Consider the following 16933-nt stretch of genomic DNA (forward strand, 5'->3'; position numbering starts at 1 on the left):
CAATCTCTATGATGTTCCTGTGTCATTTGAGCAGTGTTTCCATCATTTTCAGACATTTTTAGACCTTAAAAGGACCCCCGGGGGGATTGCGGTAAAAATACTCGGGTCTCCCATAGACTTACATTGGGCTCGTTGTTCTGGCCGAGTACCCGAGTATTCCAATTTGCTCAACCCGAGCAACGAGCACCCGAGCATTTTAGTGCTCGCCCATCACTGCTCATCACTAGTATTACTCCAAAAAGTTTGAAAGTAGTTTTTAACATGATATACCCACTGGTGTGCCCTTGCGGATTGATGTATTATTAGGCTCATATTTATTAATCACATCATCTCAAGATATTTTACATTATATCACTTACCGTATGTAATTACACTGGAGCAAATAAACAAATCTTTGTAACAGTTAAAAATTTCATAAATTGAAGTGATGTTTTGTATTTTTGGCTTAACTACACTGAGTTGTTCACCCCTGACGAAGCCACTGGTTAGTGGCGACACACGTTGGGCATCTGCTCAACCTGTGCCTCACTCTGATAAGTTTAGGACATTGCACCGGGCCGCTTCCGGGTATTGTATGTGGTTGGCCGCTAGGCAGGGGCGTACAGGGGCACACATTCAGCCGCAGCAGCTGAGGTGTGCTGGGATGATATATACAACCCTGTACAAACCCACAATATCTATTGGGAGGTGCATTGTATTGACATCACTAGGGGACCTAAGTTTAGAAAACAGCTTGATTGTGTATTATCACATCCGTTTGGATTACAGCCATATCTCATATTAATTTTGTACCGTCTGAAGATAAGTTGGGGCATTAGGCTCAATTATGGACTAAACTATGCGGGAGAACTATTGTGTTTTTTTAGGACATCGCATCTGGGGGACTGTATACATATGCAGTGGTTATGTTGCTAATAGGATTTTTTATGGCTATGCTGTCTATATGGGTGCTACTCTTTAGGCAATACTGTCACTATCCTTAGGAGTCATGCACAGGGTGTAGCCTCATTGTGGGCTTATGATTAGGGTTATGTTCCCGGTTTTAATGTTTGTAAATGTTAGTGTCTTTGTGATTATATATGTATTTACCTAAATAAAACTGTGTTCTATTTTTGCTTAAATCCAAATATGTGGTGATCCCCATTTGTTTGGCCTACTCTGTTCTCTTTTGCTTTAAGTATCTGCCATTTTGTAGGTCTAGGTGTGCATCCCACTAGGTTATCCGTGGTGCCGCCTTAATTGATATATAGGGCTTAACTACACTAAGTTGTACAGAATGGAGTAAATTTAGCCCTACAGTGATGCAAATTTATATAGAACAAGCTATTCTGTCTTCCATCTTATAAAATTAATTATATTTATTATTATTATTATTATTATTCATTTTTAGAGCGCTATTTATTCCATGGTGCTTTACACGTGGAAGCTGCAATTATAGACAACTACAATAAACATGAGCAAAACAAGGCACACACACAAGAACAGAGGGAGAGAGGACCCTGCCCGCGGGGGCTCACAGTCTACAGGGGATGGGTGAGGATACACTAGGAGAGGGTAGAGCTGGTTGTGCGGTGGTTCAGCAGACTGAGGATTACTGCAGGTTGTAGGCTTGTCAGAAGAGGTGAGTCTTCAGGTTCTTTTTGAAGGTTTCCATCATAGTCGAGAGTCTGATATTTCAGGGTAGAGAGTTCCAGAGTATGGGGTAAGCACGGGAGAAGTCTTGTATATGGTTGTGGGAAGAAGATATAAGAGGGAAGTAGAGAAGGGGATCTTGAGAGGTTCGAAGGTTGCGTGTGGGTAAGTAATGGGAGGCCATGTCACACAAATATGGAGGAGACAGGTTGTGGATGGCTTTGTATGTCATAGTTAGGGTTTTGAACTGGAGCCTCTGGACAATAGGAAGCCAGTGAAAGGCTTGGTAGAGAGGAGAGGCTGGGGAATAATGGAGAGACAGGTGGATTAATTTGGCAGCACAGTGTAGGATGGATTGGAGAGGTGCCAGAGTGCTAGAGGGGAGGCCAGAGAGTAGGAGGTTGAAGTAGTCGAGGAGGAGATGATAAGGGTTTGCACTAGTGTTTTTGTGGTTTCATGGTCAAGGAATGCACGGATCCGGGAAATATTTTTGAGTTTGAGTAAGAAGAAGGAGGCAAGAGCTTGGATATGTGGCTTGAAAGAGAGGGCAGTGTCAAAGATCACCCCGAGGCACCGAGCGTGTGGGACTAGGGAAGGGGAGCAGCCATTGACATTTATGGATAGGTTTCGTGGAGGGGCAGAGTGAGATGGGAGAATGATGATGAATTCTGTTTTTTCCATGTTCAGTTTTAGAAAGCGAGCAGAAAAGAAGGCTGAAATAGCAGACAGACAGTGCGGGATTTTAGTCAGTAAGGAAGTGAGGTCAGGTCCAGAGAGGTAGATCTGCGTGTTGTCGGCGTAGAGATGATGCTGTAAACCGTGGAGAATGAGCTGTCCCAGGTCAAAGGTGTAGATGGAAAAGAGCAGGGGCGAGGTGCGGAGGTGGTGTGGGAGAGGGAGACACTGAATGTTCGGTCTGTTAGATATGACGAGATCCAGGATAGGGCCAAATCTGTGATGCCAAGAGATGAGAGGATCTGTAGCAGGAGGGAAAGGTTGACAGTGTCGAAGGCAGAAGACAGGTCCAGGAGAAGGAGGACAGAGTAGTGTCGCTTGCTCTTGGCAGTTAGTAGGTCAGAGTAGTGACAGTTGAGAAAGGGGGAGGAGCCAGTGTAGTGGCAGGGAGAGTGCCTTCCTGAGGTAATTTTCAGTTAGTGGGAGGAGCTAAATCTGTATGAGGAGAATTGTTCTAGAAGAAGTTGTGACAGAAAGCTTAACACAGCAACAGTGTAGAGTTAAGAGAGCGAGGCAGCCTGGAAGAATCAGTGGCTAGTCTGTGGATGTTTTACATTAAATCTATCTAGGCAATTCTATGAATTTTACATGTAGGTGACTCTCATAGGTTACAGACGAGGTATAGCACATATCTTATGGGCCATTGGACTGGCTGTGAGTCCAACCCCAGGAGTGAGGTCCAGCGTAGCTCCAGGGGGAGCCTGGAATGTAAAGTTCTGCAGTAGTTTTGTGAAGAACATGAACACTTCCATTTTGGCCAAACTCTCTCCAGCGCAGCTTCTCTTACCTACAACAAAAGATGAGGTTATGGATAAAAAGGTCATAATCTTTAATGCAAAAAGCACAAGGTAAAGTATAATTACAATATTGGCTTATTAAAACTTTGGTGGACACAGTGATATTATACAATAAGGGGAATATCCCAATGTTCCCATAATGAGCAGTTTTTTTTACATAAACCCCTAAGTGTGCTTTACACATCCATGCCCTAAATGTTCTTGACCTGGAATGGAAATCTTTTGCATCTTTACACTTATGGTTAAAATAGCCCTGTCACCAACAGGACAACTTTTATAAAATATAAAAATATAAGAATATACCAAATAGAATATGAACAAAATTGTAAAAAAAATTATAATTGAAGCAAAACATGCTTGATTACAATTATTGAATACATTTATTTACTGGGCACTATAATATTTACTGAAGAAGACAACAGATCAATTTCATACATTGATAAGATTTCATTGCTTTCCAGTTGGTGGGTTTGATGGAGGAGAAATTCTCTCACGTCTACACATTACTCTTAAAATAAGGCCCACTGTCATGAATGTGTTGAACCTGGTTGGAACCTGTGGTGCAGCTGAGATCAGAAGATCACAGAGATTAGTTGATCACAGGTCCTCTTTGGAGCCTAAGCGACCATTCACATGAGTGGTGCAGGTTTTACTACCCTGAGCCATACTTACCTGTAATAGCTAGTGTTGAGCGATACCTTCCGATATTTGAAAGTATCGGTATCGGATTGTATCGGCCGATATCCGAAAAATATCGGATATCGCCGATACCCGATACCAATACAAGTCAATGGGACACACATATCAGAATGTATCCTGGAATGGTTCCCAGGGTCTGAAGGAGAGCAAACTCTCCTTCAGGCCCTGGGATCCATACACATGTAAAAAATAAAGAATAAAAATAAAAAATATCGATATACTCACCCCTCCGGCGGACCCTGGACCTTAGCGGTGTAACCGGCAGCCTGCGTTCCTAAGAATGCAGGGTGAAGGACCTTCGATGACGTTGCGGCTTGTGATTGGTCATGTGACCACTCATGTGACCGATCACGCGACCAATCACAAGCCGTGACGTCATCGCAGGTCCTTTACTCGCTCATTCTTATGAAGGGAGGCTGCCGGTTGCAGCGGTTACGGTTGAGTATATCAATATTTTTTATTTTTTTTTATTCTTTATTTTACACATGATTATTCATCCCGATACTGATTCCCGATATCGCAAAAATATCGGAACTCGGTATCGGAATTCCGATACTGCAAATATCGGCCGATACCCGATATTTGCGGTATCGGAATGCTCAACACTAGTAATAGCTGCTATGTTCCTCTAGAAGCCAAAGTGTTCTTGGAGAAGTTGATTGTGTTCCTTTTGATTGTTGTGCATATCCTTTCTTGAGTGTTTCCTCGGTCTGTCCCTTGCCCTCTGCTATGTTATTATAGGAGTAAGACACTTGTGTCTTGCTGCCCAGCTCACTATCTAGTGCTAAAGCCCAGGGTTAGCCAGGGCTTAGGCACATGACGGCGAAGGCCATGTCTAGAGCGATAGGGAATGCAGGTGTCAGCATAAGCTGAGTGTTGAGGGGTCACCATCTTCCCCCTCTCCCTACTGTCAGGGCTCCCCTTTATCAACCGCCTCCCGCCCCTTGTGTTTCACACTAGGCATCACCCTGCCTCGGTGTGACACCCACTTACCAGCTGAAAAAGGCATGAACGCTTCTTTCCTTACAAAATTTCCACTGGAATCCAGAAAATGTCCTGGGTAGAATTCGTTGGCTTTTACAAAATGATCTTTGTCATAAAGAACGGAGGTCAACAGCGGGATCACATGTGTCCCCTGAAAAGTTCAAGATTTGCACAAGTTACTTCAATATTTTTATCATTATGCTGAGTGTACAGTTTATCTCTAGTCCTAGTAGATATGATCTTTCCATTAATTGCCATAAACTAGAACTAAACTCTTTGAACCCCAATTCATGTGTTATGGGACAAATCTGGCTAAGAACATATTTCACCTAGGCTCAAGTTTGGTGATAAATGTGTGACTGCTGGGGGCTCCTATTGATGGATGCTAACTGATCACAGAAAAAGGGAGCCCCAGTTCTCTTTTGTTTCACATCGTATTTGTTTCTGGAAGCCTCATAGATTTTGAATAGAGAAGCAACATGCATGTTATCCTGTTGATAGACATACTTCAACAATAAAAACGACACTCAGAAAAGTGAAGCTGGTTTGTGTTATCACAAACACTTCTGTACCAAATCTCCCTGGGTAGGAAGGGAAACAGATAAGCATTTAAATAGGAACACAGCATGGTTGAGACCCTGGCATCTCCTCCTTCAAGGGAAATCTGGGGGACAGAGATAGCCTACTGTTCCTCAAGCCTGAGGGACAGGATAAGAGATCATTGTGCCTTGCAATCCTACTGCCTTACGTGACACTTTGTGTGACATTAATGACTTATTCGACCATTTTCATTTGACCTTGTTGCCAAAAATGTACCACACTAATGAGCCTGAATATCTATTTTCCTTACTTTGGGTAGATGATATCCCCTGAAGTTAACATCTTGAGTGGTAGCGTGGGGCAAATTGACTGGAACAATATTTCCAAAACGTTGAATCTCATGGATGACGGCATCAGTATACGGCATGCCTTTACGATGAGTCACTTGCGGTTCAGCAAAACCAATAACTTTCTCAATCTCACTTTGAACTTTTTCTATTTTACAAAATTCACAAAAACATAAAAGCAGAAATAAAAATGTAATTTTTTAAACAGTTTTGTCATCACGTTTGATCACACCTGGTCTATGATTTTTTTTTTAAGGTGGTCATAGTAAACTGACTGCAATTATTATGAGGCCTCAACGCTTACCTATTATTGGATTTCTTGCATTTGCCACAATTTTTTATGACTGTTTCTCCCATAGAAAAACAGTGAGATTTTACTTGGATCAAAAGTCCCTTTGTAGCCCATTGGCATGTAACATGGGATCTGTTTGCAATCAATTCTCTTTAGGCACAATATAATGTTAATAGCATTTTATTACATTTTTATATGACACTATATTGTGCATAGACTAGGTTCCCAGACCATCAATACAAATTAAAAAAAAGTCTAGCACTCATCTTCAGCAAACGTGGAATAGATTTATTTGTAGCACTTGAAACGTTTCAGTCCAAAGGGACTTTCATAAGTCACGTGCTAATGATAGCCAGTAGGGCTGTGTTCATGGGAAAAGAAACAGTACCCAATCAATGTACAAAGACGCCGCCACTCTATAGGGCACAAAGGATAGGAGTAATATAACTTGTCTTGCGGTGGATTCCGTGTCTGGAGGTCGTGCCTCTTTTTCTCCTGTTACCTGTTACCATCATCCTCAGACTGCAGGTGTTTTACTTTATAGGTGGTCATCACCCCACCATATTAGCACTCTGCCTAAGTTATATTACTCCTATCCTTTGTGCCCTATAGAGTGGCGGTGTCTTTGTACATTGATTGGGTACTGTTTCTTTTCCCATGAACACAGCCCTACTGGCTATCATTAGCACGTGACTGATGAAAGTCCCTTTGGACTGAAACGTTTCAAGCGCTACAAATAAATCTATTCCACGTTTGCTGAAGATGAGTGCTAGACTTCTTTTTTATTTTCACTGCAGTAATTAGACTTAAAAAGACCCAAAATTGGTTACTGTAGCATCACTCTTCAGCTTGTGCTATATACAATGGGGAAAAGTTCAGCCATCATCTGTTTGTCATCGTGGGTAGGTTTACAATGAATGGAAATACATCTGTTACAACGCTGAAGGCAGATAACACAGAACCTTCTATTAACAATAGATTATGGAGACATCATCTCCTCCCTCTCACAGCGTAGGGACCTCTGCACAAGTGACAGAGCATGCCCACTAACTTTACATCATAGAAGTCATTAGATTGTTTTCTCACTCTGGTTTCTTATGTTTGACGTAGCTGCTGTAAAGAACATTTCTGAACTTTTGTTCACAATTCGAAGCAGCAGTTTAGACAATATGACAGCCACCATAATGATAAACAGAAAATAAAATTACGTATGAAAATAATCACTATATCACTATCCAGTATAAATGAATAAAAACTAAATAAAATGTACATGATACAATCCCACACATAAAGGCAGGTCTCTTACTTTGGATTTCTGGATACTTCATCATCAGTAGAAGACCCCATCTCAGGGTAGTTGAGGTTGTCTCCATGCCAGCAGAAAAGAGGTCCGTAACCAGCATTGTTAGGTTGTCATTGGTGAAGTATAATTTAGGATTTGGCTTTTCCTAACATATAAAAATATATGAAACTCATCACATTAAGAAAATGTTAGCATTTTCATTGTTTCTGCATCATTATTTTTGATAATATTGTAGAAAGATGTCAGCTTCTGTTTTATTTTTGTATTTTATTTTACACACTGTACTGTGTTGATATATAGACATGCATTTCTGTATACTGGCATGTTATGTCTTTAAAGAAAAAAATTTGTTTAGATTTTTAGGCAGTGAAAATTCTCTTTTACACCACAAAGCAGCTTATTGCTCGTTATTTACGTTTCTGTCAATCAGGCTCAAGATCTTACATATGAGCCGCAAAAAAAGGCCATTTACCATCTGCTGCTAGAGAAAAACAAGTAATAAATTAAATTGTGAACGATTAATAACTCGAAAGTACAACATGTCCTGCAAAAGATAGCTGGCATATGGTTATGCTGGTTGAAAATAAAAAAAAGATGGGACTCTTGGAGATTGAAGAAGAAAAAACACAAAATGAACACATACCTGATCTAAGAAAATCTCTCTATATTTTTGGGTAAAAAGGGGAGGAAACATGATAATTGGTTGTTTCAGGTAACAAACCCCGATCTGCCACATATGTATCAGTTCATATTTTAGTACCTCTCGTTGCTTCACCAGGAATGAATCAATAAGATTCCTCTGGTCATTTATATCCAGATGTTTCCTGTGGTTGGTGAAGGTCTCTCGAATGAACGCGTGCATTTCATCCACATTCTTGGCCACTGTTTTTTGCACATTGGAACACCAGCGCATTATAGATGGATATGCGTTATACAGCTGCAGTGAATACAAAATTATATGAATGGTCCTACAAGAGATAATCTGACAGACAGCACATCATATTTACACAGAATAAGTAATAAGCATATTATTGATTGGGGAAAGGCCACTGGAAGCCAAACAAATCCAGGCGACCTTGATTCTAAAGTCCTGTGTAAATTGAACATTATGCATGGATGGCTAACAACATCAGATCAGGTTTTTGTTCCCCCTTTGTTTTAAAAGTGATCCTGAAAAATCCCTATTAGGTGGTTGCAGTAATCCAGTGGACACCACGGATCATTTTTTTCTCTTGATGGGATCCTAAAAATGTTCATACAATCAGATCTACATGTCTGCGAGTACTTGAACAGCAGTGAATACAGTATGAGAAGTTTCTATCTAATAGTAACATAGTTAGTAAGGCCGAAAAAAGACATTTGTCCATCCAGTTCAGCCTATATTCCATCATAATAAATCCCCAGATCTACGTCCTTCTACAGAACCTAATAATTGTATGATACAATATTGTTCTGCTCCAGGAAGACATCCAGGCCTCTCTTGAACCCCTCGACTGAGTTCGCCATCACCACCTCCTCAGGCAAGCAATTCCAGATTCTCACCACCCTAACAGTAAAGAATCCTCTTCTATGTTGGTGGAAAAACCTTCTCTCCTCCAGACGCAAAGAATGCCCCCTTGTGCCCGTCACCTTCCTTGGTATAAACAGATCCTCAGCGAGATATTTGTATTGTCCCCTTATATACTTATACATGGTTATTAGATCGCCCCTCAGTCGTCTTTTTTCTAGACTAAATAATCCTAATTTCGCTAATCTATCTGGGTATTGTAGTTCTCCCATCCCCTTTATTAATTTTGTTGCCCTCCTTTGTACTCTCTCTAGTTCCATTATATCCTTCCTGAGCACCGGTGCCCAAAACTGGACACAGTACTCCATGTGCGGTCTAACTAGGGATTTGTACAGAGGCAGTATAATGCTCTCATCATGTGTATCCAGACCTCTTTTAATGCACCCCATTATCCTGTTTGCCTTGGCATAAAGTGGAACATAAAGTGGAAATACGAAAACCTGAAATGTTAGGAAAGCTGAAATCAATAATTAATGGAGAAGCTTGATCTGTGATCATGTCCTGGTAACTGAACATAAATAGGTCTTGTTTAAAAAAATACCACCAGAATACAGTAGAAAACCTAAATATCAGCAGATCCCCTTTGCCAGATGGCATTCACCCTTGGATATTGAGGGAGATGAGTTCAGTAGTTTACAGACCACTCTCATCTGTTTAAACTCTCCTGTAACAGGGTTGGTGTCACATGATTGGAGGATGACTGATGTGCTACCGATACTTAAGAAAGGTAAGAAGGTGGATCCAGACAGCTACTTTCCAAGAAGTTTGACATCTATAGTGTGCACATTTTGTGTGGGCATGATAAAAGATGAATTGCAGAGATATATTGCAGAGAATAATATAATAACTGACAACCAGTCACAGATTCATGAAAGATAAGTCATGTCTAACATGTTGGGTTTCTATCAGGAGGTAAGTGCAAATCTGGATGTTCGGAATGCAGTTGATGTGATTTATCTGGACTTTACAAAGACATTTGATACTGTACAACATAACAGCCTTATACTGATACTACAGTAGCAGGGGACTAGGGGACATTATGCAAATGGGTAAAAAGCTAGTTAGTGGAAAGAAAATAAAGATCATAAATAATTCTCTAAATTTGAGAAAGTCAGCAGTGGGGGCCGCAAGGATCTGTACTGTGAGCAGTGGGGACCACAACGGTCAATATTAGGTCCAATTCTTTTTAAGTCTTTTCATTAATGACCTAATGGATGGGATTGAGAGTAAAGTGTCAGTCTTTGGCGATGATACAAAACTCTGTAGGATAATAAAAACTGAGCTTGACAGTTTTAACTGGTGGAGAAAGGTTGAACTGGATGGACATGTATTTTCCCAACCTATATAACTATGTAAGAGAGTGTCGTCTTTCATCATGCCTGATCATTTGTTCGAAGAGGAGATAAGTTTCTTCTAGAGTATTTGCTTCTCTCCATTGATAGATTGTGCCTTCTGTAAAAACCCCTATGAATACAATATGGAGTTGAGCTGCTCACCATAGCCATTGGACTTCCTAATAAATGGACATTATCATCAGCGATCTTCAACAGTTTCAGAAGCGTGGGATCTTCATAATCAAATCGATCACTCAGTAAGATGCAGACGATTATGTTGGCTACAGCAGCATTTATAATCATGATGTTATTGAAGGGTTCACCTGGAAATACAATAACTAGATAAATGCCATAAAATTTTACAGCATTAACCCCTTTACCCCCAAGGGTGGTTTGCACGTTATGGACCGGGCCAATTTTTACAATTCTGACCACTGTCCCTTTATGAGGTTATAACTCTGGAACGCTTCAACGGATTCCGGTGATTCTGACAATATTTTCTCGTGACATATTGTACTTCATGATAGTGGTAAAATTTCTTTGATATTACCTGCGTTTATTTGTGAAAAAAACGGAAATATGGCGAAAATTTTGAAAATTTCGCAATTTTCCAATTTGAATTTTTATGCAATTAAATCACAGAGATATGTCTCACAAAATACTTAATAAGTAACATTTCCCACATGTCTACTTTACATCAGCACAATTTTGGAACCAAAATGTTTTTTTGTTAGGGAGTTATAAGGGTTAAAAGTTGACCAGCAATTTCTCATTTTTACAACACCATTTTATTTTAGGGACCACATCTCATTTGAAGTCATTTTGAGGGGTCTATATGATTGAAAATACCCAAGTGTGACACCATTCTAAAAACTAAGAAAAGAAGAAAAAAGTGTAACGCACAATCAGCTTGTAGATACACCCCTTACTTTCCACTTACTGCGGACTGGACGGCGTTATAGAAGCCACAACGAAATACGGGTGCTCACGGAAAAAAGACAAAACTGGCAACTGTGAAAACTGGTAGAAAAATGAGCACTCACCATTCGTACAAAATTATCCTCTCTTTATTAAGGCTTCAGTATAAAATAGCAGGATATGGCAGGGAGATCCTGTGGATCCTAGGTTCTCCCTGCCATATCCTGCTATTTTATACTGAAGCCTTAATAAAGAGAGGATAATTTTGTACGAATGGTGAGTGCTCATTTTTCTACCATTCTAAAAACTGCACCCCTCAAGGTTCTCAAAACCACATTCAGGAAGTTTATTAACCCTTCAGGTGTTTCACAGGAATTTTTGGAATGTTTAAATAAAAATTAACATTTAACTTTTTTTCACAAAAAATTTACTTCAGCTCCAATTTGTTTTATTTTACCAAGGGTTACAGGAGAAAATGGACCCCAAACCTTGTTGTACAATTTGTCCTGAGTACGCCAATACCCCATAAGTGGAGGTAAACCACTGTTTGGGCGCATGACAGATCTTGGAAGCGAAGGAGCGCCATTTGCCTTTTTAATGCAATATTGACTGGAATTGAGATGGGACGCCATGTTGCGTTTGGAGAGCCACTGATGTGCCTAAACATTGAAACCCCCCACAAGTGACACCATTTTGGAAAGTAGACCCCCTAAGGAACTTATCTAGAGGTGTGGTGAGCACTTTGACAGAAGTTTATAATGCAGAACCGTAAAAATAAAAAATCATTTTTTTTCACAAAAATTATCTTTTCGCCCCCAATATTTTACAAGTGACCCCATATTGAAAACTAGACCCCCCAAGGAACTTATCTAGATGTGTTGTGAGAACTTTGAGCCCCCAAGTGTTTCACTACAGTTTCTAACGCAGAGCCGTGAAAATAAAAAAATAAAAATTCCCCCCAAAATTATTTTTAAGCCCCCAGTTTTGTATTTTCTCGAGGGTAACAGGAGAAATTGGACCCCAAAAGTTGTTGTCCAATTTGTCTTGAGTGCGCTGATGCTCCATATGTGGGGGGGATCCACCGTTTGGGCGCATGGGAGGGCTCAGAAGGGAAGGAGCGCCATTTGGAATGCAGACTTAGATGGAATGGTCTGCAGGCGTCATATTGCGTTTGCAGAGCCCCTAATGTACCTAAACAGTAGAAACCCCCCACAAGTGACCCCATATTGGAAACTAGACCCCCCCACGAACTTATCTAGATGTGTTGTGAGAACTTTGAGCCCCCAAGTGTTTCACTACAGTTTATAACGCAGAGCCGTGAAAATAAAAAATCTTTTTTTCCCCAAAAAATTATTTTTTAGCCCCCAGTTTTGTAGTTTCCCAAGGGTAACAGGAGAAATTGGACCCCAAAAGTTGTTGTCCAATTTGTCCTGAGTACGCTGATACCCCATATGTTGGGGTAAACTCCTGTTTGGACACACGGGAGAGCTCGGAAGGGAAGGAGCACTGTTTTACTTTTTCAACGCAGAATTGGCTGGAATTGAGATCGGATGCCATGTCGCGTTTGGAGAGCCCCTGATGTGTCTAAACAGTGGAAACCCCCCAATTATAACTGAAACCCTAATCCAAACACACCCCTAACCCTAATTCCAACGGTTACCCTAACCACACCTCTAACCCAGTAATCCAAACCCTAACCCTAACTTTAGCCCCAACCCTAACTGTAGCCTTAACCCTAACTGTAGCCTTAACCCTAGCCCTAACCCTAGCCCTAACCCTAGCCCTAACCCTAACCCTAGCCCTAACCCTAGCCCTAGCCCTAACCCTAACCCTAGCCCTAACCCTAGCCCTAACCCTAGCCCTAACCCTAACCCTAACCCTAACCCTAGCCCTTACCCTAACCCTAGCCCTAGCCCTAACCCTAATGGGAAAATGGAAATAAATACATTTTTTTAATTTCTTTTATTTTTCCCTAACTAAGGGGGTGATGAAGGGGGGTTTGATTTACTTTTATAGCGGGTTTTTTAGCGGATTTTTATGATTGGCAGCCGTCACACACTGAAAGACGCTTTTTATTGCAAAAAATATTTTTTGCGTTACCACATTTTGAGAGCTATAATTTTTCCATATTTGAGTCCACAGATCATGTTTTTTGCGGGACGAGTTGACGTTTTTATTGGTAACATTTTCGGGCACGTGACATTTTTTGATCGCTGTTTATTCCGATTTTTGTGAGGCAGAATTACCAAAAACCAGCTATTCATGAATTTCTTTTGGGGGAGGCGTTTATACCGTTCCGCGTTTGGTAAAATTGATAAAGCAGTTTTATTCTTCGGGTCAGTTCAATTACAGTGACACCTCATTTATATCATTTTTTTATGTTTTGGCGCTTTTATACGATAAAAACTATTTTATAGAAAAAATAATTATTTTTGCAACGCTTTATTCTGAGGACTATAACTTTTTTATTTTTTTGCTGATGTTGCTGTATCACGGCTCGTTTTTTGCGGGACGAGATGACGCTTTCAGCGGTACCATGATTATTTATATCTGTCTTTTTGATCGCGTGTTATTCCACTTTTTGTTTGGCAGTGCAGTATGATAATAAAGCATTGTTTTTTGTCTCGTTTTTTTTTTTTTTTCTTACGGTGTTTACTGAAGGGGTTAACTAGTGGGACAGTTTTATAGGTCGGGTCGTTACGGACGCGGCGATACTAAATATGTGTACTTTTATTGTTTTTTTTTTTTTTATTTAGATAAAGAAATGTATTTATGGGAATAATATTTATTTTTTTTTTTCATTATTTAGGATTTTTTTTTTTTTTACACACTTGTAAAAAATTTTTTTAACTTTTTTACTTTGTCCCAGGGGGGAACAATACAGATCGGTGATCTGCCAGTTTGCACAGCACTCTGACAGATCACCGATCTGTCTGAGAGCAGTGCAGCGTTACCAAGTGCCTGCTCTGAGCAGGCACTTGGTAAGCCACCTCCCTCCCTGCAGGACCCGGATCCGCGGCCATCTTGGATCCGGGACTTTCTGCAGGGAGGAAGGTAGGAGACCCCCGGAGCAACGCGATCACATCGAGTTGCTGCGGGGGTCTCAAGGAAGCACGCAGGGAGCCCCCTCCCTGCGCGATGCTTCCCTGCACCGCCGGCACATCGCGATCATGTTTGATCGCGGTGTGCCGGGGGTTAATGTGCCGGGGGCAGTCCGTGACCGCTCCTGGCACATATTGCCAGATGTCAGCTGCGATAAGCAGCTGACACACGGCCGCGATCGGCCGCGCTCCCCCCGTGAGCGCGGCCGATCGCCTATGACGTACTATTCCGTCCGTGGGAAGTAAAGCCCACCCCACATGGACGGAATAGTACGTCTAATGGCAGAAAGGGGTTAAAGTCTGAGAATGTCAGCATTTTAAATACTTTGACTCTAATACATTAAGACTGGCTTTTCATATGACAGTCTTAATGATATGTATATGATATGATAGCAGGAACAAGATGTAGCTAATTGCTTAAGAGGTGCACACAACTTAATGAATTAGACCCATCTTATCAGTGACATGCACCTTGCTAGGAATACTACTCCAGGCAGATTCGAATTCAATGAATTTGTAGAGCTATCATTGCCACACTTTAACTTGCTTTATGTTTGCTAATATTAATGGGTAAAACTGAGTTGAAAATGGCAAAAGTTTCAAAATTTTGGTGCAACTTTAAAAATTTGCATCATTTGATGTCGCTTCATCCCAAGATTCTGGTGTAAACACCATTTTGAATTGTAGCCTTTGTGTCCTAATGTATAGAATAACTACACATAGCTAATAGCTGACTGTAGCTTCTGAAAAAGTTGAATAGCCATTCATCATTCAAGTTTTAAACTCTGTGAATCTCAATATATAAAGTATTTCATATTTTAATGTATAGCATAATTGCATAATACGTAACTAATGGCCAACCATGCAACCTCCAAAAAAAAGTTGAATGCCCATGACTTTTTCCAGCCTTCATCTCTTGAAGTTACTTTTTCTTTTTGCTAACCAGACTCTTTAACACCAGACACAATTACATGGTCATGGGTGATCATGCTGCTCACCATCGAGACATTTTGTGTGGCGCCAAATATAAAATTTCTAGAGCATCAGGACACTGTGGTGGTACCGAAATCAAAAGAGGACCCAACAAGGGAGCAGAGATGGCTCTGATCAGATCCGATGTTAAAAAACCAATAACTATGAGACAATTGTTCTAACCACTGAGCCACTAAGCAGTAAATCGTCATGACTGGGAATCCATCTGAATAAATTTGTATTAAGTGTTTAAATCTGTAAACAGAAACGTTTTCTTATATTTCAAATGTGAAATTATACAAACAAGGTTTGATTAGGCCACCAGTGAAGCAGTGGTCCGAGATCAAACATAACAGAGTCTATGTGATGTAGCGGAAGACAACACAATCTATAAGTGACCACAGGACAGATCCTGTGCTACTGTAGCTTATTGTCACAGTTCTACCCTCAGTGTGTCTGGGATGCAGTTAATGACAACTCAGCCGTCCAATCTGGTACAGAGCCCTGCTTAAGTTTTCATTACTTTGATTGGCAGTTCAGTGTCCAGTCTGGTGTAGCGGCATGCAGAGCTGTAAGTGTTTTGATTGACAACTCAGCCATCCAATCTGGGACTGTGAGGTGCTGGGCTGTACCCAGGTGTTCATTGCCCCAGGTGATTGCCCTGGTACTTAGCTGGGCTGTTCGTTCCAGAATTCTGCCAGTCATAGCTTCAGCTAAGTGTGGTTAGTTTTCCCTGTGCCTTGTGTTTTGTTTGATGATGTTTCTTTGCCTTACCTTGGACCTCGTTCTGACCCTTCATCTGCTTAACCCTTTTGTTCTGATCAGCTATCCTCCCGGTATTTTGACCTTGGACCATTACCTGAATACGCATTTGACTCTTCCCTCTGTCTATGACATATCCTTATTGCTTTTGACCTTGAACTCCTTGACTATTCTTACAGATTGTACCTGAAAAGTGACTCTGCATCACAGTTAAGACTTATGTGTAGGCAACCAAGCAAATTCATGTTAAGAATGCACCTTAGCCGATTATCAACCCTTCTGAAGCATCCAAGTCCAGCATAGGCTACCATTAAAAATTATAGTAATTATATTTTCACCCATGAGCACACAAATAAGGTTTGATGGAAGCATTCACAAACCTTTGTAAGATCTGAACTTCTTTACCAGAAAATCACTTTCTTCAGAAATCTTGTTTTCGATGGTTTCTTTCCCCATTCCAAAATCCCGAAGTGTCGATAGAGTAAATCGTCTCATTACTTTCCAGTTATCATCAAAAGCAAAAATAACTCCTGGGGACATGTAATGCAGCAAGGGAAAAATAAGAGGCATACTAATGGCTACCAACATTTTCCTCTTCTATGGCACCCAAGAGTTATAGATTCTCTTTGATTGAAAAATTCTGTCATGATCAATTAACTGTCTCTTTGGGGTGAGATTCTTATTTAAGAAATCCCCACTGGAGTGTTTTGGAATTTAGACATTTAACTATTGTATCCTCCATGGACTCCAGGTCAGGAAAGTAGCAGTTTTTGAAGAAGTTGAGCAAGATGAGCAGGTAATCTTAGTATTTAGTATGGGAGGAAAGTCGCTATAATTTTACCAGTAAAATTGAACTTGAGCTTATAGGAAAGTGACCGCTAGAAAATGACCTATTGTTTAAATCAGTTTTTCTGATACATGTATTTTAATTTTGGGGGGCAATTTCTTGA

General features: G+C 40.6%; 1 protein-coding gene across 1 annotated transcript in view; it reads right to left on the bottom strand.

Moving 5' to 3' along the window:
• Positions 1 to 1388: 1388 nt before the first annotated feature.
• The window catches only part of LOC138637933 (cytochrome P450 2K1-like), a 32188-nt gene continuing 16643 nt past the window's right edge, over positions 1389 to 16933 (bottom strand). Inside the window, exons 4-10 of the mRNA XM_069726852.1 lie at positions 16364 to 16513; positions 10393 to 10553; positions 8090 to 8266; positions 7333 to 7474; positions 5698 to 5882; positions 4857 to 4998; positions 1389 to 3154 (exon numbers count right to left, since the gene is read on the bottom strand). Of these exons, the coding sequence (XP_069582953.1) occupies positions 2976 to 3154; positions 4857 to 4998; positions 5698 to 5882; positions 7333 to 7474; positions 8090 to 8266; positions 10393 to 10553; positions 16364 to 16513 (1136 nt within the window). The 3' untranslated portion in view covers positions 1389 to 2975. The remainder of the gene's footprint in view (positions 3155 to 4856; positions 4999 to 5697; positions 5883 to 7332; positions 7475 to 8089; positions 8267 to 10392; positions 10554 to 16363; positions 16514 to 16933) is intronic.

This window comes from Ranitomeya imitator, chromosome 5 (genome assembly GCF_032444005.1).
Source record: "Ranitomeya imitator isolate aRanImi1 chromosome 5, aRanImi1.pri, whole genome shotgun sequence".
NCBI lineage: Eukaryota > Metazoa > Chordata > Amphibia > Anura > Dendrobatidae > Ranitomeya > Ranitomeya imitator.